The sequence below is a fragment of the Caloenas nicobarica genome, chromosome 13 (genome assembly GCF_036013445.1).
Source record: "Caloenas nicobarica isolate bCalNic1 chromosome 13, bCalNic1.hap1, whole genome shotgun sequence".
NCBI classification, from domain to species: Eukaryota; Metazoa; Chordata; class Aves; order Columbiformes; family Columbidae; genus Caloenas; species Caloenas nicobarica.
Window position 1 is genome coordinate 19,828,479 of NC_088257.1, and position 23,027 is coordinate 19,851,505.

Genomic DNA, 23,027 nt, shown 5'->3' on the forward strand with positions numbered 1-23,027 from the left:
TCAGTTGCACTACAGACTGTAATGGATTTATTTCCACCACGTGATGGATGTGAAGTGATCGCTCTGAAATTCATGAGTGGGGGGAAACACTTGTTTTGATGTTTAAGACAGATGTGAACTAATGGAATCGTTCTGCCACAGCAAATGTGAGTTTGTGTTGCTCGGCACTCAGTAAACAAAACTATTCAGAACTCTTAACCCATCTGTAAAATGCATCTGCTGGAAAACAGCCAGGTTTTATGTATTTTTTTTTATAACCCTTGCTACGCAATTTATAAACATTTACAGATAAAGAACTAAGCATGAAATGTAGCCCAGGCAAAATAAGATCAAACTTGATATTTACTTGTGAGCTGAATGATACGCATTTTATTATTTGAAGGGAGACATGTCCTCTCAGGAATGACAGTGATTTTTCAATGATAGAAGCCCATGGGACTAAGGCGAACTCTTTATGTGATATTTTCTTGCTTTCTGCAAGTTTCTGGCACTGTTGAGTAAAGAAAATGGGCAAAAAGCGGCGTGAAAAGATGACCTTTGAGATGTGGAACACCGCAGGAGTTCAGCATTATTATAACTCAGATTTTAAAAGTTTTTTTTTCTGAAACTCATTTGTTTAGGTGTAAATGGAGTATTTGTATAGGAATTGTTACTATTAGAGATGGGAACGTCCCTTAGAGATGTTTTGAGGCTGTTCAGCCTTTGAACTGTCACCATCTGCTATTTAATACTTCTTTGGTTGCTGTAGACGTTCTAGTACGATGCATGGAAATGAAGCTCCTGAAGTGAACAGGTTTTGCTAGGATGAAATAAGCAGGAAAAAGCCCAAACCCTCGGGCTTCGCTTGTTGCTAATATATTAAATGTCAAAATTTTCAGTCTCTCAATACCTGGGAGTGGGGAATAAGTACACCACTGAAATATATCATAGTGATGAATACGTTTCTTGAAAAACTAAATTTCATTTGGAGAACAGTAAATCTATTAAACCATCCAATTAAGAGAAAAAACTGCACTTCACTGCCTAAAAGTAAGGGCTCATGTATTCAATATGGATAGAAAATGCATCAGTGCTCGCAAGTCAAGAAACACAGATTTATAATACTCTTTTCAATCCCATCTTCCTTTCAGAGTTTCAACTCATAAGTTTTGATTTTTCGTCCTCTAGAGCTCAGGCGGATGACGCGATAAAGGTGAACGTGCAGAGTCGGGTTATCTGGTGTCAGGCTCCCAGCCGGGTGTCAAACACGGGACGTAAAAATAGCCCCGTGAGTACTGAGCGTGGGAAAAGCCTTTTCTGTGGCGCACAGGGTGACCCGGGAGCTGCTGCCGGAGGTTCTGCCTGTTCCAAACTGCCTGGCAGTCCAGCCATTTTTACATACGATTTCTGTAGTTTCTATATCCCGAACTGTGTGAACTACTCCTGGGGCGTGCAGGGAACTCCTGCGTGTCGCAAACCCGGGCAAGAGCAGAGAAGCAGAATTAGGGCAGTTCAGGGAAAATCTCCTCTAGTTCTGTACTTTCCATTTCATGCTTGTGTCTAGAAACCTGTGAAAAACCTTTGGTCTTTACTGGTTGTCGATCACTTGGGTAGAATTTAAGGTACTGACAAGTAACCTCAACACTGTCCATGGCCTGTTGATAGAGCAGTAATGCGGAAAGGAGCCCCGACCTGTCAGCTCTGGGGTTTTGCCTCTGAATTCACTTTAGCACAAGTAAGTGTGAGCCTGTTTGCCCAAATTCAGGGGGAAAAAAAGTGTTTATGTGTTTCCTTCAAGTCTCCTGATGTATTGGTGTTTTCCATGTTTCCAGCCTGGAGAGGGGTTCGTGTTTCTGCTAATGGTCAAGGGCCAAGTAATTCTTCTGCTTCCAAAAGTCAATTATAAATTTTCTAATAAGTCACTCTTTGAAGCATTTTTCACAAATTGCTTCCCTAACGGACTGTCAAAAGAAGCTTTTAACACTGTTTGAAAATGTAGATGGTGAGTAACAATAACAACAAAATGTAGCTATAAATTCTTCTTAACTTTTTCTCCCTTTATTCTGTTTTTAAGCCTAAAGTCATGTTCTCCCTCAGTTTCATGCTTTTCCTGTTCCTTCCTTTTTCAAAGCAACATGCGGAAGCTCTTAAATAAGACTTTCATCTCAGCTGTGATGAAGAATTTTGTATCTCTGAATACCAAAATGTTTTTTCTTCAAATATTTGCCTGGACTTTTAATAAGATCTTTGTGTTTCTGTCAGAGGGTCAGAGTTTAGGGAGCAGTGATGAGCCAAAGGCTACCACATTAGCATTTCTATCATCGTACAAGTATTTTTAGAAAACCTTTCTATTTGTGTCCAAAGAACTTGATTTTTGTGTTATGTCGAACACATTTTACTGCATTCAAAAATCATGTCATTCAGTGGAGTACAAAGATTAACCAAATTCTGCTAGACTGTTTCTAATGATAAGAGTTATTAATTACTGCAGCTGGCCCTAAATTGGGTTGCGGGTAGAGATAAGTTCAAAGGAGAATGCATTCTCTGCTTTGGATTGACTGTCAGAATTTGAGAAGTAATCCAAAACCTGAATTAACAATTGGAAGGAAAAATTATAAATAGCAAATTTGAATTGTTTCCCTTGGGTTCTATTTACATTTTGGGTCAAAAGTCCGTGCAACCACAAGGTCTCATTAGCTGCAAGGTGATACAGGCAGTGATTTGGCAAAGTGAGGCTCCCTTGTCTCTCTGAAAATTTATTAGCGCCAATATCTGTTTATTTCATGCCAAACACATTTTAGGCACATAATGCACTTCTGAAATCACTGGATTTGAAAACAAGAGGACATTTAGAGATCTGAGACCAAATTCTTGGAAAGAGGTAGTTACTCTCCACCTCCGCTGTGAAGCCAAATATTTGATTAGGTTTCATTTCGCGAGAGGTGCTCCAGTAATTGTACATGTCTCCAAGGCAGATGTTCAACTGCCAAGCTCCCTTAGGAGCTTTTTTTTAAAAGGGAAAAACCTGTTTGGGGCTTATTTTAAAAAACTGAAGTTGGTTTTGCAAGACCTTGTTCGTTCAGCTGATCCGGTGGGTGCAGAGTGTCCCGTGCCCGGGTGCAGAGCGTCGTGGGGCAGGGCAGCTGTTCTAATTGGGATTGTGTTAATTGGCACGTTGCTGGGATGGGAAGCTGAATACTGCTCATTCCAGAGCCCCAAGTCCCTGGATTTTTTCCATATTATTTGTGAAGCCTGGCTAAGCGTTCTGTTTTCCCCTCAGGATTAGTGCAAGTATCTATATATTCTGATAAGCTGAGAAGACTCAGTTCATCAATGTTCCTGTATCTTTAGGCACATGGCAAGTGCCCTCATCTTGTTTCCATAGAGACTTAGGTCCACCTAATGAAGATGAGAATTACAATGTGATTTTGCTGCAGACTCTAGGAAAATGTGCCAGGCCATTAGATAAGCACTATGCGTTCTTCTGAATTTTGCGAAAGTTCCGATTTTATGGCTAGAATTGAAATTTGAAAGGGAGAAAAAAAAATCAGCTCTCGCCTCAAATCACTGCCGGCATTGGGAGAGCTTTGTTTCTGAGCGTTGCAGTGTATAATTGCTGAGGAAATGGGTTTGTTTAGTGCTGTTGTAATGAGGATGCTGGAGAAATTTTGTGCGCCTGCGTGTGGAGAATCTGGTCAGCATTATACGCTGTCGTGGTTTGGTTGCGGGGTGACAATAAAACCGTGGCAAATGTTTTGTTAACCCCCTTTTTCCCCTTCAGCCCCTCCCTCTCCCCCCTTCCCACCGAGGACAGGCGATCGGGTGGGAAAGAAGGACAGAGAGAAGACAGCTGGCAAAAATTAAAAATGTTTTACTAATGCCTCTAATAGAAATAGAGAAAATAACACAATATATACAAAACCAATCTTGAAAGTCCCGGCAGCTGCTCCGGCAGATGTGGGGCCGGCACCCGAAGTCCCGGACCGGACTCTGCAGCCAACCGGAGCTGGATCCAGTCTGTCACTGGGCCTCGGTTCGCAGGGACAACTCGCAAGGTCCTCTCCCAACGTCGGCCGTAAGGAAAAGGGAACGAGATCCTCGTGATCCCCCACTTTTATATGAAGTATGATGTGAATGGGATGGAATACTTTAGCTGGTTAATTTTTCGGTTCACCTCCTGCTTGCACATCTCGCGGGATGCATCGTTATCAATGACCTTGCTTTCCATCGCTGTGTCTACCAAAACATGTACCTAACTTTCAGGAAAACTGCAGTTAGTAAGAAGACTTTAGCTGACAGGGAAATTCACTAAAAGAGAAACTTGTTTTGAACAAAACCAGGACATACGCCTAGGAATTTTTTCAGCCAGCCTTTGAAATCTCGACTCCACAGGCACTTTGCAAACGACGTTTCTTAAGCACGAGGTGGGGCAGGGGCAGCAGAGGGGCAGAGCCCGCGTCCCTGTGCCGCACGGCCCGGGCTGCGCTCTCACATCCCGCCGGGCACACGACTCCTTGCAGATGCCCCTTGCGTGGGACGCATCCTTGACTTGGATTTTTTTTTTATTCCCTTTGCCCCACATCGCAGCTACTTTTTTTCACAAACAGGCATAAAAGGCTGCTGGTTTTCTTCTGCGGGTTTGAAAAAGGGCTTAATTGATCCTGTTTGAGTACTTTGAATGCCCCTGTGCCCTGACAGGGCCTGATAAGTACCTGTTTAAATATAACTTTGTATTTTTACGGTGTTATGCATAAACACAGTTACTGTCTCCAGTGGAAACTAAACGGTGCAGCAGTTGTGTTCTTCGGCAGCATTGTTCTTTGCCAGGTGAGAGTCCAGGTGTCAGCGAAGCACCTCTGGGGACCCCTCTCTGTTTTCATTGCTGTTGCCTTGTAGTTTTAAGATTTCCTCTCCAGATCTGGAAGTTACAGCAGTACTTCTCTATTGCTTTGCTTTAAACAGGAGTCCACTTAAAGTTAGTTTATTTTGATGTTGCATCTGTATCCCAAACGCTTGAAATTTGGCGGTCTCTGAAGTGTGTTGTACCTAGTTGGTGGAAATGGGAGGAAAAACCAGCCAGACATCGATGGATGTTCCTGTGATCATCATGACGTGCAGCTGCAGAGATGAAAAAGGTTTTTACCAGATGCTGCCCTTGAATCTCTTTTGGGATGTGGTGCTTTGTGGCTGTGTTTGCGGAGGTGCTTGAGAGAGAAGAGAGAACTCCCAGGGCAGAGGGACGGCTCTGTCCATCCGCATGCTCCTGTCACCGGTTCTCCCGAGCAGGACGCACCAGGATCCTTTATCCCTTCCCTGGGGAAGCAGAGCAGCTGTAGCGGTGCGGTCGGCGATGGCCCAGCACAGCCCCCAGAACAGCTGCCTGGGCAGAACGTGGGGATGTGATGCAGTTACACTTGGTTTACGTGGGAGTCATCCGAGTTTCTCGTGCGGCGGGTTCTGTCTCCTCCAACAAGTCAGGCATCACCGTCCTGGGCAGTGAGACCGTCCTAATGCTGAATTACTCTTCTCTAGGTCTGAAACTTCAGTTTATGTTGCCTCTTTTTATCTGATTTGCCTAAGCTATCTGGTGTTTAACACCATTTTGACATTTAGAGAAAACACTGTCTGTTCTTTTTGCGTAACAAAATGGTCAGTATTATACTGCCAGCTTTCTTCCGAAGGGATTTCTTATATTCCTTGTATGTCCCTGGCCTTTAATGCACCTCCTGAAGTCTCCTCTTCCTCTCGAAGCGATGTGTGTATTCCATTGTCCAGATTTATCTTGTTCAGCATCATAAGGTTGCTCTGTTATTTTTAAACGTGGCCTTTAAAAACGTGGTCCAGCAAAGCTACAGTGCGACTCAGGAGTAGTTTTACTTGGTGGACCTTTAAGCAGCTTCATACATGTTGGATCAGTTGCATGCAGAAAGAGACAACACTTCATCAATTTATATTGTCCACGTTCAGATCTTATCTAAGCAGCTGTAAGCGTTAGGAACTTAACTTTTAGGACTCAAATTCTGCCAAAAAAAGCAGTATTTAATTGTAACACTTGCTAGGAAAAGCTTCTCTTTCCTTTTTCTCTAGAGATGTTTAGATTTTTGGACTTCACTGTTGATGGCTTTTCTTCTGCTCTCGCAGTTCACACTACCAGTGATGTTTTCCCCCAGGCTGACCTGGGAGCTGTGGAGTGTTGAGACAGGAGTGGCTCAGCAGCACACTCACCTTTTCGGCCTTGCTTTAATTTCAGACTGTTCTTCAAGACGTACCCTGAGTATCATGTGATTTTTATAAATCAAGTCAGAAGCCCACTTTTTGGTTACTGGAAGTTTTTCCTTTTTTTTTTTTCCTTTTTTTTTTTTCTTTTTTTGGGAAGTGAGCCTTTCTACTTGTATTAAACAAATGCATGCTGAACTTTAAGTATATACATATGTGTAAAAATCAGCATATGTTAGTGGGGTATAGAGAATCCCTATTTCTCTATATATTTGACTATTTGACTTGCTTCAGTTATTTTTCATGAAGGTGATTTTTATTCTTACTTCACTCATCTGCTTGCGTTAGACGAGGTAACTACAAAAAATTGGTTATCACCCTTTCAAATCAGTCTTTGTTTAGGTTTGTTTGCATTAGATTACTGTGTTACTGTTTGCTCCCTCTTCCCATATAACATGGCAACAATGTCTCCCATGTAATTTTTTGCGTTTTTCTGGACTTTCACGTAGCTTTAACTGTGGACAATCTAAAATGCGAAGAATTCTTTGCAGCGCAAAGTGCAGATTGTTTTGGTGGACTGTAACGCCTGCATTTTCAGGTCAGTAGTATGTGAATTTTAACTGGAACACCGTGTCCTGTAAATGGCAAGGCGTGGTGCTGGCTGGTTTCAGCCCCTGGCGTTGTCTCCTGTGCCAGTTCTGTTGGCGATGCTGGTGTGACTGTGCCGCTGCCACCACGGTGCTGCCGGAGGTGACAACGTGCTCATCTCCTGGTGAACGAGGCGTTAGGTACATCGCGCCCACAGCCGCTATCCCTTGAGATGTAAACCCCGTCAAATGTACTGACCGCCCCGGTTTCTTGTTCGTCACTTGGGTGATGCGGCCGGTCCGAGTCCGAGGCGTTTGAGGGATGTCGGGTACGGTGCAGGTAGATTTTCTGCCGCGCTGCTTTGGCACAGGGATTTCATTGCCGTCCCTGTACAATACCCACGCCAGTGCTCATCCAGCTCCTGTGCTCTGTGGGCTTTTAGCTGTCTTTGCTGCTACCTGCCTACCAGCAGCTCCTTACCAGTGGTTTACAGAAGTGATGATGCTCACCAGAAACGTGCTGATGCTCTTGACCTGCAGAGGTTTGTCCCTGGGCTGCTTTGGGCAGAGGCTTTGCTGCAGGCGCGTTCTGTCCTGCATTGCTGCGGGGCGCCGATCCCCGCCTGCTCGGAGCGGTTTGTGCTGCTGGGTGATGCCGGGACAGCTGGCTCGCTGCAGGTTTCTCCTGAGGACCAGTTCAAGCCTTCTCAGCAATAAGCATCCCGTAGCCCTTCTTCTGAAGGCTGAGAGAGAGAGACTGTAAAAGCTCTTTGGCCGTCACTGCCTGACAGCAGCTTGGAGACCCAGCGGTGAAGTCCAGACGCAAGCCAGGATCTAGGCAATCCGGATGCTGCTTCAAGAGCTTGATGCTTTTTCTTTACCCCCCTAATGGTTTTGGCATCTTCAAAGGCTCTGAGAGAGGAAAGACCTCAAAGCTGCGGGGAGCCTGGTGCCACGGCCAAGCTGTCATTTTGTCCTTGCTTATCAAACCCTCTTAACTTCATAATGAATGAAATGTTAAGCCCTCTCCACCCCCATGACATAAGTTCATTTCCTTTCTTCTGCCAGAGTCAGGAAGAGTTTTCTTCCTTCTCTTAAAAGAAAGCATGCGAAGGACAAGGATTTGGATTCTAACTGCCCCTGGTGTAAATGCTTCGTGCTTCAGGAGAAATCCCAGTGAACACAACAAATGTGTAGGTCCCTTTTTCTTCTGCCCTGTTTGTGCTGCAGGAGACTCGTGTGTTCAGAGGGAACAGAAACTCCTTGTGTTTTGGGATTAAGAAAAACCCACTTGCTCTGCAGTAACATTCACAAGAATAAAAATGCAACGTTAAGCCAAGAAACTGAACACAGTGTACAATATCAAATGGGAAAAAAAAAATCCTGTTCCTAGTAGATTATCCTTAGCACTTCCAAAGTATCGCAAATGTTCCAAGTGTTAATCCAGATGAATTGCATCTTTTTTTTTGCTGTGCATCTTTGTACCAGTGGACACATTCTGGCATGGTCAAGGTTTGGCTATACCTCTGCGTCTTGGGCTATTATCTGTGTGTACTTTTCTCTCTAAATGTCTTTTTTAAATTCATTTATGCATTTCTTCAGCTGCCAAATGACTCTCCTGATGTGGCAGATGCTTTGGCTTCATGCTTGGTCTTTATCCCTTGCATGGCCAGATCTCGTTGGTTGTACAGCCTGTGTCAGCTGTTGCTCTAGTGAGCTTTTAGCAAAGTGCCAGAAACAGTTTTTCTGTGTGTGTGAACTGAGGAAATAATTCTGCAACATTGTGCTTTTCATTGTGAAACCCAAGTTCACAGGCGGTGATCTCGGAGACTTTGAGGAGATCTGTAGAAAATAGAGTAGTGGGTGTTGCGTATATTGGTATTGGGTTTGGTACCATAAATATGCAAATAAACCGTGGGTGTCTTCAGCATTGACTCCCTGACGCTTGGCACAGTCCATAAACCCCCTTGTACGCGCATGCCCACCTACTCGGCCTATACAGTTTATTAAGTTATCTCCTGGAAAGAGGTTGCGGATGAAGACCTTTACGAGCTGCACTATTCGGTAACCACCAGACATTTCCTATAGCCAGAAGCTTTAGTGTGGTTGCCAGTATTGTATCAAACATGGTGCTTTTCCAAGGGTCCTCCAGGTTGCCCACCCACTCAGCTGTATTTAGTCATCTAAAATAATGTTATTTCTCTGTATGTCCACATCTGTTTTCACTCTCTTGCCAATTGAAATGCTGCTGTATATTCTCTGTGTATCGTGGCTACTTTCCCAGCATATCGAAAATTTACGCCGCGTAAGGGGATTTTACAAGTTCTCAAAAAACATGAAGTATTTTCCCACAGTAGCTCTGCCGTATAATGTCTGAGTGAAGTGACATCTATTCTCAGAATTCAAGTGTGCACCTGCATATGACTTACTGCTTTATTGTGCCTTCACATAGATACAAATAATACTTGAGTTTCTTTTATTTAAAGCCAATATTTTCTCCTGGCGAGCTTATTAAATAGCTTCCTACAATGAACTCCTACGAATTAAGGCAGCTCGTGTCCCACATGTCTGGTGAGCAAAGTTTTACTGGCTGGTTTGTTTGGGAAACTCCTCCAAGCAACATTTTAATTTGTGGTGTTCTTAGTGCCTTCTGTAGCTATCGGTGGTCACTGTCTCAGGAAGCTCAAGTGTGAAAGTGCTCAAATGGTGTAATCTGAGTAAAAAAAGAGTAACCCAGTGTGCGTTATGTGCAACTGCTTATTTCAGACCTTTCCAAGAGCATCGCTTTAGGGAAACTCTCCCTTAGGACTTCCTAGAATTGAACATCTGAACGTATATGGTTTATAAAACTTTATCAATTGACTAACTCCAGTCTGCGATGCTTTATCTCCTATGTCTTCAGTGTCAGTATTGCATTTTTCAATATCTTCCCTTCAGATTTACAATTATATTGGTTCATGCTATTAACATCTACAGTCCTCTCCAGTTTCCGAGGGTCGTGTCTGTAGCAGCAAAGGAGTTAATGAGTTGTGGTTCTGCCCTCCTAGCGCAGATGATAGATGTTCAGCTCAAGTTTAAGCAGCGTCTGTCCGTCCTCCGGTGCGTCCGTCCCGTGCTGAGCACAGCGAGCAGCCGCTGCCTTCAGGGCAGGAGTCCAAGGCTGAGCTTAAGCGTCAGATCTGAACGTTTTAAGCCCAGTTCCCAGCCTGACAATCAGCAGCACACTAGCTGGCCAGAAAAGCAGATCCCAAACTGACGGATGATTTGCTATCTTAATTTCATTAACTTCCCCCCCAAATTGGAAGAGAACAAGAGGGGATGAGGAACTTGTCCACACATTCCTCTAGGAGCATCACTTAGTTAGTACTTACGATTTAGAGAAATTCCTGTGGCACATCAGGTTTGTATTACGACTGTGTATAATTCTGTCCAACTTGCATAATGGGAGACAATTGAAGGAGCAAATGTGTGGAGGACAAAGCGATAGGTTAGTTTTCCCTCAGAGCAGACATTTTCTTAGAATTGGGGTGTCATAGCTGCACTGCACTTTTGTCTTTAATAAGCATTTCAGTTGTTTTCCAGGCTTGGGGGAGCTGCAGAGGTGCCTGCTATTGCTTTGAAAGTTATCAATGTGCTTTTCCAATCAAACTGACAGTTGATCAGCTCCTTCCCAGGCTTCCATGCAGCGTTTATGGGGGGAACCTAGGGAAATAGGTAAATAAATGCTCTGTTTGGGTGCCTGTGCTGGAAGACAGAAACGTCCCAGGCTGTGTAGGTGCTGCAGGGGCTGCTCTGTGCCTGCATCCTCTCTCGGTTGTTGTTACAAGTAATAAAGCTGATTAAAACAAGGAAATCATTCTGGTTCTGCTGTGAAATATTTTGTGGGTTTTTTTAAGGTGTGTCAGGGCTCCTTCCTTAAAATCTCTCTCGCAGTGAAAATGTTGAGTTTTTTAGGGGGTTAAAGAAGGAAAGGCCCCAGCACTCCCGCAGGCTCTGTGCTGGGCTCAGTAACGTTATTACAGTTACACAGGTGAGGCTGCACATGGTGCCACACGAGCTCCTGCTTTAATCTGTGCTGCTTATGTCAGATGGTCCTGGAAATATGGGGGATAACTGAATGGTTACGAAATTTCTCTAATGGCTCCTTTGGAAATTCTCGTTAAGGTTAGTTGACTGTGATTTTCACCGCTAAACACAGCGTTTGTCATGGCAGGAAAAAAAAAAGTCCCAATTCCAGTTCATCGTTTTGTGCGTTTTTATTAGGGTGGGGAGAAAAGATATGATTAAGTTTTAGATACTTTAAGGATGAGGTATGTAACAGTGGAAGGGTTGCTGTGTGTGTGTTGGAGCAGTCGTGCCTGACTCCCGATTGTTTCCCCTCTCAGACTATAGAATCCAACTGGCGATGTGGACGACACAACTTGCAAAGGATCCAGTGCCGCTCTGAAAACAGCAAAGGTGTCTACTGTTTACAGTACGATGATGAAAAGATTATCAGTGGCCTACGAGATAACTCCATCAAGGTAAATGCTTTTGTTCAGCCTTTTCCGTAGAGGTAGGTGGGCGATTCTGCCTCGGAATGGCAGCTGCTGGTGTCTCTGCCATGATTTCTCTTGTCTCTTCACGGGACAATGCTGTCTGTGCAGGGTTGCTGAGGATGGGGTGTCTGCTGTAGCCCTTCAAAGTTCTCACTTTGGGGTCTGCCAGCCAGGAGATCGATGCCGCTGAGCACAAAGAAATCAGAGTTCACGTACCACGAACGCAGGCGGCGTGTGCCGCTGTCCTGGGCTGCGGCTCTTGTCATCGCTGCTCGGTCGCTCTCATGCTCAGCGGTTCCTTTCACACGAATCATCCATGGCGTTTCCTTTCAGAAAACAGGCTTTTCTCTTTTTGTGATCGTTGGTTATTTCACTGTTCTGTCAAAAACTTGCATCAAGGAGACTGCTTTAAGCTAAAAGGGAGGACAGGTAAATTACTCGTGGATTCTCCCTGCTAGCTCTGGTTTTCTGCCTTCCTTCTCTGTTGTCACAATGTTCAAGTCTTGGGTATAAATTCATGGTAAGCCACTTCTACTTGTTTTTAAACAGATTTGGGACAAGACAAGCTTGGAATGTTTGAAGGTATTAACAGGACATACTGGCTCGGTTCTTTGTCTGCAGTACGATGAGAGAGTCATTGTAACTGGATCTTCAGATTCTACAGTGAGGTGAGTGTTAAGTTTTTGCACAAAAATTATATGAGTATTAGGGCTGGGAATACTTAGAGTAATATCCAAATATCAGAAAACATGCCTAATGTGAATGTCATACTATTATTTACAGTTGGCAAAGCATCACATTCAATAATTATTTTTTTCCTAAATTTCCATCTCATTTATTATTATCCATCTTGTTTGTTATTATATGACCCGTATGATTCAAGGTATATCCTGAAGCTGTAGAATGGCTGATGGCCCACTATACAACCTTATTTAGGGTTTCTTAAACCACCTTCTGACACCTCTTAATTATGACTCTTAATGAAAGAGTACTTGGTATATATGGAGCACTTGTCTGACTGCAGTTTTGACGATACTGAATTTAAATTCTTGTATTAATTCAACGGTCAGTAGATGTCCAATAAAGAGACTCTTAGGCCTGGTTCAGTGGAAGAGCCTTGTCTCTGTGGTTCACCAATGCAAATCTCTGCAGAAGTTTTAAAAAGTTAAGAACTGCTCAGAACACCCTTCAGGTATTTAGTGATTTTTCACTTCACATAAGCTAGTAGGTAGCCCTGGAGCAGATGTGCAGGTTTATGCCCTATACCATCATCCTTCAGTTGGGATAAAATAATTTTCTGTTGCAGAGTTTGGGATGTAAATACAGGTGAAGTTCTGAACACGTTGATTCATCACAACGAGGCAGTGCTTCATTTGAGGTTCAGTAACGGCTTAATGGTGACATGCTCCAAGGACAGATCGATTGCTGTTTGGGACATGGCGTCGCCTACCGACATCACCCTGCGCCGCGTCTTGGTTGGCCATCGTGCTGCCGTCAACGTGGTCGACTTCGATGACAAGTATATTGTGTCAGCGTCAGGTGACAGGACCATTAAAGTAAGTTGGCAGAGCTCCAGTCGAGGTCCGCATGCCTACCCAGCCAGAAAAGCTTCAGAGTGTTACTTGGCTCTGAATATCCCGAGTGTTCCTAAGCGGTTCCGTGCCTTTTTCTTTACCGTTCGGCGAGCTGCTGCCTCTTGATGGCTTTTTGTGTTTTTATGTGCATAACTAGGCTTGGAACACTTCTGTGGCTTCCGTCGTACAACTGCAAAAATGTGAAGCCCATTTGCTGTTTGAACTCCCCTCTCAAGATCGGTTTGTTTGTTAAATGTGGCACATTTTGTGCCTTGTTCCAAGTGTTATTTTTTATTTCAATTGGTGGTCCCGTTCCAGACATGAGATGTATCAGCAGTTGCCTTTCCTCACCACGCCTTCCCGGCAGCCCAACCAGACTTCGCCATGTTTGAAGAATTAATGTATATGAAGACTATTACATACCAGAAGATTTGAGTTACCCAGAACATATTAATATCACAAAGGCGTTTCCACCCTTCGCTCTCTAGAACCAGAGCTGCCTTAGGCTGTGCCAAAAAGCTCTTGGCAGTTTAATGTCCAAATACCTGTCAGAGATCCTGCTGCACTCTGTGTTGGAAAATGAGCCACTGGGTACTCTGCATTACAACTTCAATTACAGCTCATTAAAAATGGGCAAAGTTGATTGAATCATGTAACGTTAAGAAAGAAGCAGCCACCCAACTTTTATAGGCCACATTTTTTCCTTCTCTTCCTAGTAGATTGCTAGCAATTTCTTTGGTTAAAAAAAATGTGGGGTTTTTGCATATGGGATAACTTTCACTTTTAAAAATGTTTACTCATTTATCAAGATTCAGGTGTAATCAAGTTTATTAAATCATTTGGGGCAGTCTCTACCACTTGTAAATATTTTATAGACAACCCTCCACCAACTTTTCTCATTGAGTCGATGTACAATAGCAGTTCCCCACGGCCCCAGTCTCCCATTAACATCAGGTACTTTTTGCCTGTAAAAATGTGATTTTCATTCCCACTGTCCTGTTTATGAGTTGGTAACGGCTTCTGTTGAAATTCAAACCCCTTGTTTGGGTGCAATTCTCAGACAAGCGTTTATCTCGTGTTTCACAGGTCTGGAGTACAAGTACGTGCGAGTTTGTTCGTACTCTGAATGGGCACAAGCGTGGCATCGCGTGCCTGCAGTACCGGGACCGACTCGTCGTCAGTGGGTCTTCCGACAATACCATTCGGTGGGTGCCACGGAGCTGCTGGCAGTATGGAACAACGTACATTTGTGAAAATAGGATTTCTCGTGATTTTTTTTTTTTTTATGTGGTCCTGCACTGCTGCACACACAAAACACAGAACCGTAGAATGGTTTGGGTTGGAAGGGACCTTAAAGCTCCTCCCGTGCCAGCCCTGCCGTGAGCAGGGACATCTGCACCAGCTCAGGTTGCTCGGAGCCCCGTCCAGCCTGGCCTGGGATGTCTCCAGGGATGGTTCATCCACAGCTTCTCCAGGCAGCCTGTTCCAGTCCCTTGCCACCCTCACAGTGAAGAATTTCTTCCTTATATCTAGTTTAAATCTCCCCCCTTTTTAGTTTAAAGCCATCACCCCTTGTCCTATCACTACATCCCCTTGTGAAAAGTCCCTCTCCAGGTTTCTTGTAGGTCCCCTCTACGTACTGAAAGGCCCCAATAAGGTCTCCCCAGAGCCCTCTTCAGGCTGAACACCCCCAGTTCTCTCAGCCAGAGACACCTTTGCTTTGTCTGGCTTTTGGAGCAGATAATGTGTGACTGAAACTTAATTCAGTGTGAGAGTAAACACAGCCCAACCCTGTGAAAAAGTGGGACGCTGAGATTTATGTCACAGGTAAACAAAACTTCTTATCTGTTTCTGTAGTTTATGACCTTGCTGTCTGTTTGGAGGCATGAGGAAAATGTTGGTCACTGATTTTCTTAATTACTTTCTTAACCTCTAATCACTGGTTTATGCAGAATGGAAGAAAGTATATTAAAGTTTCCCAAGGTAATTTAAAAAGTATCCAACATTTACTTGAATGTCATTTTGAATGATCAGATGAGTTTTGATATGCTGATGCTGCAACACGAACTTACCTCTGAATTGTGTGCAAGGAGCATCTCGTGGTCCTGCCAGCTGCCTTTTTTAAGTAAATGATGTGCTGTCTTCCACAGAAACCCATTCAGTACCCTGCTTAAATCCCTGCACGTGAGGCTACGGGCCAGTGCTGACCCTGAAGAACTCACAGCCTCTTTCCTCTGTTCTCTGCAGGCTATGGGACATTGAATGCGGTGCCTGTTTAAGAGTATTAGAAGGCCACGAAGAACTGGTTCGATGCATCAGGTTCGACAATAAGAGGATTGTTAGTGGAGCCTATGATGGGTATGTTTTTGAAAGCAATTTAAAAAAATTTTGCTTTTGCTAGCAAAGCATCTTCTGAAAACCGTTGAGCCTTTGTTCCCTGTGGAAGGGCTCTCTTCTGATTTGACTAATGGATCAATATTCGACCGAGTGGCTTCTGTTTGAGCATTTCAACACAGCAGGCTGCACTTTTAAGTAGCCAAGAAGCTGTTTTTCGGCTGCTCTTGAGCGCACTCCTGAATTGTGTTATCACTCAGGTTTGATTTTCTGTAGAAAGGAAACTTTAGTTTGGCTGAAATGACAGCTACCCCTAAGTGCACTCCTTTGTTTCTTCCCTCAGGAATTGCTCCTTGCCAGGTCCTGTGTGCTTAGAGTAGTTTAGGCTTCCTATTTTTATAAGAGAGCAGCACTGAAAATGTTTGTTGCAAGAGTAAACGTATCTTACGGGGCTCTCGGAACCACTCGGTGACCGTCTCTGGTGGGTGGGAGGCAGGAGCCCCACTGTTGACACTTACAGCTTACATCTGTGTCCAGATTCTCCAGGTCTGTCTCTGCCTGATTTATGCTTCAAGTGAACAGTAGAGTTATGGAAAACAATTCTGGAACTGTGTTTGTCTCTAGCCTTTTATTTGGGCTTAGAGTCTCACTGGGCTGGGCAGCCCCAGCCTGATTCCCTGGGCACGTTGCAGCTCGTCAGCAGCGCTGGGAGCTCCCGGTCCCCCGCGGTCCCAAAGGGGCTCGTGCACACGTGGGGAATGTGTCTTTGATATCACCGACCCACTGGGGCCATCACAACAACATCACTGTATTTGCTGCTAAAAAGAAATACAAAGCTATTTGTGTGGTACGAGATTTAGCGTAAATATTTTAGTGAAGATTCAAACATTCTGCTTGATTCTGATAAACGAGCTGTAGGGGGAACCTGACAGACTTTTCCATCACTTTAGATGTTGCTTCTATGCTTATACTTGAAACAACACTTTCCTAACGATCATCGTCTTTTGCATTATAGCAAAATTAAAGTTTGGGACTTGCAAGCTGCTCTTGACCCTCGTGCCCCAGCAAGTACATTATGCTTGCGTACATTAGTGGTATGTAAAATTAATTCATTCGGGGTTATCTGGAATCTTTTATTTGTGAGAGGCGTTTTATTACAGTATGGTGGGATATGTGAAAAACTCAGGATGTTTTATAAAGCCTAGGCTGCTGCTTATTCTAAGAATAAGGAAATATATATATATATAGTTATCCTGAATGATTTGGATCTGAGGTTAAAAGAAAAAAATCAAGTTTTTCTAGTTTGAGATTCTTGTGTATTCTTAAAAACAAAACCAAAACAAACAAAAAAACCAACAAAAAAACCCAAACAAGCATGACACTGTATCAAACAATTCTAGTTATTGGTGTGTTTCTCTAATATCATCGTAGTGCTGGCTTTAAATTTCCTCTAACTGAAAAGGGAGAAGGAACCTCGTGAGCCTTTCCCAAAACCTCCCAGCCCTTCGGTTTGGAAGGAAGAGATGTGCAGAGGGAAGGGAGATGGGCTGGAAGGAGTAAATCACTTCAGAGCACTATCAGATTTAAGGCTGTTAAGTTATATTTTTCTTTGTAATGAGGGGTTTAGTTTATGACAGTAGACTTAATTAAAAATAAATTAGGGAAATGAGTTCTTTGTTCTTTTCCCGGATGTGTGCATGACATTTTCCTTCAGGAGTTGGTTTGACGAGCCAGCAGGAACCCAAAGTTGTTGTCTGTCTGACGGTAACGGGCTCCTTCAGCATGTGCTCAGCCTTTCCAACCCCTAAAGAAGTGCTGACATGGCCAGAAATCCTCCTCATTTTTCTTCCTATTCACGAGTCCTGGCACAGAGATGAGGTTTAACGGTTCTTTGAATGCGGTGTATTTAGTTTTCCTGAAAATAGGCTGTTTTGCTGAACCAGCTTACATACAAAATGAGCATTTCTTCAACTCGAGTGTCGTTACAACAAAGGGTTTCCTGACCAGCCCACCAACGATTGAACGCGCTGTTCTGTGCCCAGCTGTGCGGTGATGAGATGGGATGTTGTCCTCTCCTTGCCTTGCTCACTGACTCCCTGTTACTCGCAGGAACATTCAGGACGTGTCTTCAGACTCCAGTTTGATGAGTTTCAGATCATTAGTAGTTCCCATGACGATACAATTCTGATTTGGGATTTCCTAAACGTGCCACCCAGTGCCCAGAACGAGACCCGCTCTCCATCTAGAACATACACGTACATCTCCAGATAACAGTCTGCACTTTCCTGCCCTTGGAAGGTAAGTCTCCCTCGTTTTATTGGCTGTATTATAAATATCTGATATTATCGCTCTGCCTGCAGGTTGGCTTAGTCAAAACAAGCAGCTGATGTTTCCCTTAAGAAAATAAAACCTGTTTATGCCAGTCATGCTTCAGCTTATGAAACTTGTAATGTTTTCTTAGCCCCTTCTATAATCCCTCCTGTTTATAACCGGGTACATCAGGTATTTCATGGAAAGTTGTTATCTGTTCACAACATTCTTGGAACTGGAGGAGACTTGGTATATTGCACAGCTGTTCCAGATACACTGGGAAATTGGAGCCTTTGAGAATTCTTGATGCGTCTGCTCGCTCTATGAAGCTTTGTAACGAGCACTGTGGTGCATCTCCAGTAAACCGAACGCGTGTGTCATCTTTGGGCAAATGCTCATCAGAAACGAGCGGTTCTGTGATAACCTCAAAGAGCAGGGAAAGCTTTCAGAACTCAAAATCACATCGCGTCAGGCAGCGCGACAACTCAGAGCTGTCAGAAACAGCGCACGTTAACTTTGCGTATTTTGTTTCCATTTTTCTGCAAGTCAGCTTCGTTTAGTTCTCAAAGCACAGCGGGTAAAAGCTCCGCTGTAGATCTCTTTGTTGGAACAGTGGATTCTTTTCCTTGTGTCATCTGTATTATTGCCAACGATTGCACTTCAGACTCTAAACAGCTGCGGATGCCGGGACTTGGGCACAGAAATTGCTTCACTGCAACGGAGTGGTCGCCCCGCTCCCCAGCGCCGTCTGTGCCAGTGCCGGGAGCTCCCGAGGCGAGAGGACTCGCATTGCCCCAACAGGAAGGATTAATTTTATTTAAAGTAGATAATTAGTGGTTTGCTTAAACACCGTGAGAAAAGCTTTCCCTGCCTTCACATGAGCACAGATTTCATTACCCGTGTATCGTTATCCCTGCTGCGGCAATGAGTTCCTTGGATTTTTCCACTCCTGACTAGGCAATACCTTGTGAAGATGCTGGTTCTTCAAAATCCGTTTTCTCTCACCTGTAAGCATTCCTCAGGAAAGCGTTGCCTGCCTTTCCTGCTGCCTGAGCTCCCACTCTTTTTAAAAAAAGCCAAGACAATGTCCTCTCTGAATGTGACGCTCGTTACCTTTCAGAGGGTCAAAGCACTAACCCGCCCATTGCTTGGCTGAGTTTCCCGTCTTTCCGAACCTTAATTAATATGATTACGCCCATGATTAAGGAAGAAGCCTTATGCTACAATGATGAGGTAGCGTGCACAATCAGCAGTTAATGGAAACCTTAAAGCCACATTTTAAGAGCGCTGCTGCAAGGGTAGCTCAGTAAAACTCATGCACTTATTTATCACTCCTGCAGTGGGAGGACGATAGGAACCTGCGGGTTGTGTCCTGGTGGCTCAGCTGGAGCTGACGGTCACGTCCTGAGCCCCAATCCTGCCCCTGGCTGGCGGAGCTCCAGGACTGGTTGAAGTCAGATGGTTTTCCATCTCTTTGGAAGCTTTTTTTCCTCCTTTCTGAATATTTTTGGTTTTCCTTTTTCATGCATTTAGAATAGGCTGCGTGAGAAGACAGTAGTTTTAGGAACATCTCGTTCTGTCGTACACCAGTGTTTTCTTCTGTTAACTTATAATTTGAGATTGACATTCTTTGTTTTGTTTTGTTTTAAAAAAAATACAGAAGTATATTTGGCAGGCTTCTTTTACTAGTTTTGATTAATGGAAAAGCTATACATAGCATGTCTTAAGCACAAAAGAAATTAGGAACTGGATAAAATTTGTATCAGTTGGCTTGACCAGCAATATGCCGGTATCTCCTTTCTTGCCCACACGACCCAGCGTCACCGAGATTAGTCAGGGAAATATGAAATGCCTTTGGCGGTGTGTTCTGCCCTTCAAATTCTGCACGCAGCTTGTGCCCGACTGGTCCCGTGCGCAGAACGTGGACCAGGCAGATCTTCATGGGGTTGGGAATGACCGTCCCTTTATAATCATCTCCCATGTAGGAGAGATGCTGTGATGGCACTCTTTCACAGGTTGGTCTGACTTGGAATCCAAAAAACCATAAATCTACATAAATTATGGTCAAAGAGCTCACATTTCATTATGACATTTAATGAAACAGTTTTCTACACTATTAAACATTATAGTTCTCTGAATTTTGAAGCAGCCCTGTACACTTTTTTTACAATGTTCCACCTCTTCAAAGCGGATCGTTTTTGACAGTCCTGGCAGTTGGCTGCCAGGGTTTTATTGCTTTCCATTGAATTACTGTTGTTTATTGTAACATGATAAAAATTGTTACCATATGATAGTCCAATATTCCTATATGAAGCGCTAGGCCTTGCGCTGGGGGTGGGCAGGTCAGGGGGACGCGCCTAAAGATGTTTTAACCTTTCGTGGGAATTTCCCATCAGAAGAGGGTAGTTCTCTGTAGTCCAGAATGATTTTGAGAAGTTGCAGGTAAAATCAAAGTTTAGATTTAATTACACTGAGAACTTGCTAGTAGTGGAGTCCTGTGGCTGGAAAAGGTAGAAATGTAAAACTACTTGAGTAGTTTTGCCCTTTTATTTTCAGCCTGGAGCGCTGAAGATGATGCGGGCCTCACCCCCCAGATGTCTCCAGATGTTGCTTTTTGATTTGTATCTTCTGTCCGTTCAGTTTGTCTTTTGTCTTTTCCAGGGTTTCACAGTCTTGAACTACTGGATTTTTGGCTACTACATGCCTGAAGATGTTGATTGACAGCTGAAGTCAGAATTGGTTCTAGATGCTGTGTAGATGCAAAGCAGCACAATTCTATATCTAAATTTCTTAATCTTTCCTGCTCTCAGTGGTCGTCTTTGAATTTACTACAAATTCACTGACTTGGAGTAGACGAATATCAGAAGCCCATCCTTCCCTGCAGTGAGAAATCCAAAGCTTCACGTGTAAATTGTCCGTAGAAACTGAACTCCGATGGCTTGTTTTTCAGAAATAAATCAGAAGACAAGAAAGGACTTGGCCTAATTTATATTGCTTTGCACTTTTGTCTGACTTTAAAGAAAAAACATTCTCCAATGAAATTTGGGTGCCAAACACATACCCAGAATGTACAGAGCTTTGCTTTCGAAGTCACCATTGTCCTTTAGACTTTACTCATGACAGATCCAGAGCCTGTTTTGTTTGATAGGAGTGTACGTTGGACTCATAGAAATATTTCTGAGTTGCTCAGTAATATTTTTGGATTACAGTTTACTTGTTTCTGCACCAATAATTTCTTTTAAATTAAAGATTACCTGTAATTCAGGCTAGGTTATCTAAACTAGTTGTATAGCACCGTCTTTTCCTTTTCCCTGTGCTCTGTACTACAGCCGTCCTACGCTTCCCGATGTTTGGTATAGTAAAACCTTTCCATGTGTGCTTGCCTCATTCCCAATACTGTACAAGCATGTAGATATAATGTACATAACAGCGTGGCCCCGGGTGCCGGAGTTGGGATGTCCCGACACTACACACTAATGCAGAATGTGGTAGCACTTGGCAGCGGGATGTTTGAACTACTGGCACCGCAGGGGTTCATGTGAGTTTCCGAGACAGTTTTTCTGCAAAAGGAGGTTTTCAGTATTCATTAGTTGTTTGGGTTTTTTGTTTGTTTTGTTTGGGGTTTTTTTTGGTTGTTTTTGTTTTTTAATGGGAACTACACATTTTAAAATGTAATTTCTGAACTTTTTAAAAATTAAAAAAAAAAAAGAAGTTTAATTTATGTTCTGTATCTTATATTTTTGTGCCGCAGTATTTCCAGCTGTCTTTCCGTTCAGCACCAGCAGGTCCCGCAGCCCCTGCTGTCCGTCCGTAGCGGTAGTTCGGCTGCTCGGTGGAGAAGACGCCAAGGGCCAAAGTTCAGTTAATTGCTGTGTGATTAATTTCACGGTGGAGCGGAGGTGCCCTCGAGTCGATGCGCTGCTTACCATGCTGATTACCCTGCTAATTACTGTGCTGGTTTTCTTTTCCGTAGCCGTGACCGCGTTGCGCTGCTGCGGTCATGGCTCCTCTTCGTTAGCATGCTTTATTAGCAACTCGCAGTTTTTTCTTATGTTGTCATGGCGTCTCCTCGAATTTCCGTGGTCGTATAAACGCTACTGCATTTTTCTTATGTCAGAATAAGACGTGGAGAAATGCAACCATGAATATTTTGTCTGCATTAGCCGTGTGTGACTACGCCTGTCGGTGGCTTTTCCTTCCTGCTCCAGTCGAGCTCGGCGTGAAATCCGCCTGTTTTCCAGGGCAGCCGCGTGCTGGCCCAGCGACGTCCTGTCATTCCTTTGAGCCCGTGTGCATCGCGTGGTTTTTGTCCCGGCAGCACTTTCTGGGGTTTGCGTTCTGCGCTTTGGGGCTCAGAGGAGCGGGGGGTGTCGACAGCCGCGCTCAGACCCGCTGTCTGCGGGCGGTGAACCCAGCAGGCGAGAGCCAGCGCCCCTGCAGGTTGTCTCCTCTTCCCCCTTCACACTGAGAGAGGTGTCGGGATCAGTGTTTAAATTAAACTCCCATGTACGTGTTACTACAACAATATTTATTTCATCGAGATGACCGAATGTGATGAATTACAGAAGGTTAAAACCGCGCTCCTAAGCGTCCATGCGATCACTTTTTGGTAAGCTTGACGGTAGTTTGTGAAAGTGTCTTACTTTACCCTTCTCATCTAATAGCTTTAATATTAAACTGTTGAAAAAGAAAAATCTGTCGCAGCCCTGAAGAAAAAGAGTTGTTTCCGAAGAACAGAGTCCTTTTTTAAAATGCATGTGTAAGATTTAAATTCCTGTTTTTCCTTGGGAGATAATGGTATTTGAACATGCAGTCTGAACTTTTGTGCTTTGTGTACCATAGCAGTGGACTTTTGTGACTGGCACCCAAGGAACTCGGCTCCTGGGATTAATGGTAGTGATCCTGGCTGCACTCTGGACTTTGTTTTGCTGACCATAATTGAGCAACTGTACATTATTGCTATATTAATGTTTCAAAGCACTGGGATAGTCTAATTCTAACTTGTAATTATGTTTGCCAATTATCTGTTTGGAAAGTTGATGTATGAACAGCTTCTTGAAACTGTTAAATTGTACAGATATCGTTCATGATCTAAAGCTTTGTACTGTGGAATGTGCTTAATAAAAAAAAAAAAAAAAAAAGTTTGAACTTAATTTGTTATATAAATGGACGAGTAATGTCACCTGAGCAAACATGGGTATCGGGCGTCACTGCGAGTTCGGGACGCGGTTCCGTTAGCTCGGAGCCCGGCGGGCGCCGCTCCCGCTCGCTCGGCAGCGCCCGGCACGAGGCGGCAGCTGCTGGGCCCGAGTTTGGCGAGTCCGACAGCCGGCTGTGCTGGCCCAGCTCCACCCCGGGGCTCAGGCCTGCGGTTCCCAGGGCGGGTTTTGTGCCCCCCTGGCTGTTACAGCTTTGGGAGGACGTGGTGAGAAATGGAGCTGATCCGGTTCCCCTGTCCCAGAGGCACGTACGTGGCTCCTCCGCCTTGC

The 23,027-nt window shown here is 44.1% G+C and overlaps 1 protein-coding gene across 3 annotated transcripts in view; it reads left to right on the forward strand.

The window, feature by feature from the left end:
• Positions 1–22,643, forward strand: part of FBXW11 (F-box and WD repeat domain containing 11) — a 70,514-nt gene extending 47,871 nt beyond the window's left edge. For all 3 annotated transcript variants that reach the window (XM_065644233.1, XM_065644232.1, XM_065644234.1), the window contains 8 exons: positions 11,168–11,305; positions 11,870–11,988; positions 12,627–12,876; positions 13,981–14,099; positions 15,142–15,252; positions 16,244–16,322; positions 17,338–17,526; positions 20,200–22,643. In XM_065644233.1, coding sequence (XP_065500305.1) covers positions 11,168–11,305; positions 11,870–11,988; positions 12,627–12,876; positions 13,981–14,099; positions 15,142–15,252; positions 16,244–16,322; positions 17,338–17,499 — 978 coding nt within the window. In that variant the 3' untranslated portion in view covers positions 17,500–17,526; positions 20,200–22,643. The remainder of the gene's footprint in view (positions 1–11,167; positions 11,306–11,869; positions 11,989–12,626; positions 12,877–13,980; positions 14,100–15,141; positions 15,253–16,243; positions 16,323–17,337; positions 17,527–20,199) is intronic.
• The last annotated feature ends 384 nt before the right edge of the window (positions 22,644–23,027 follow it).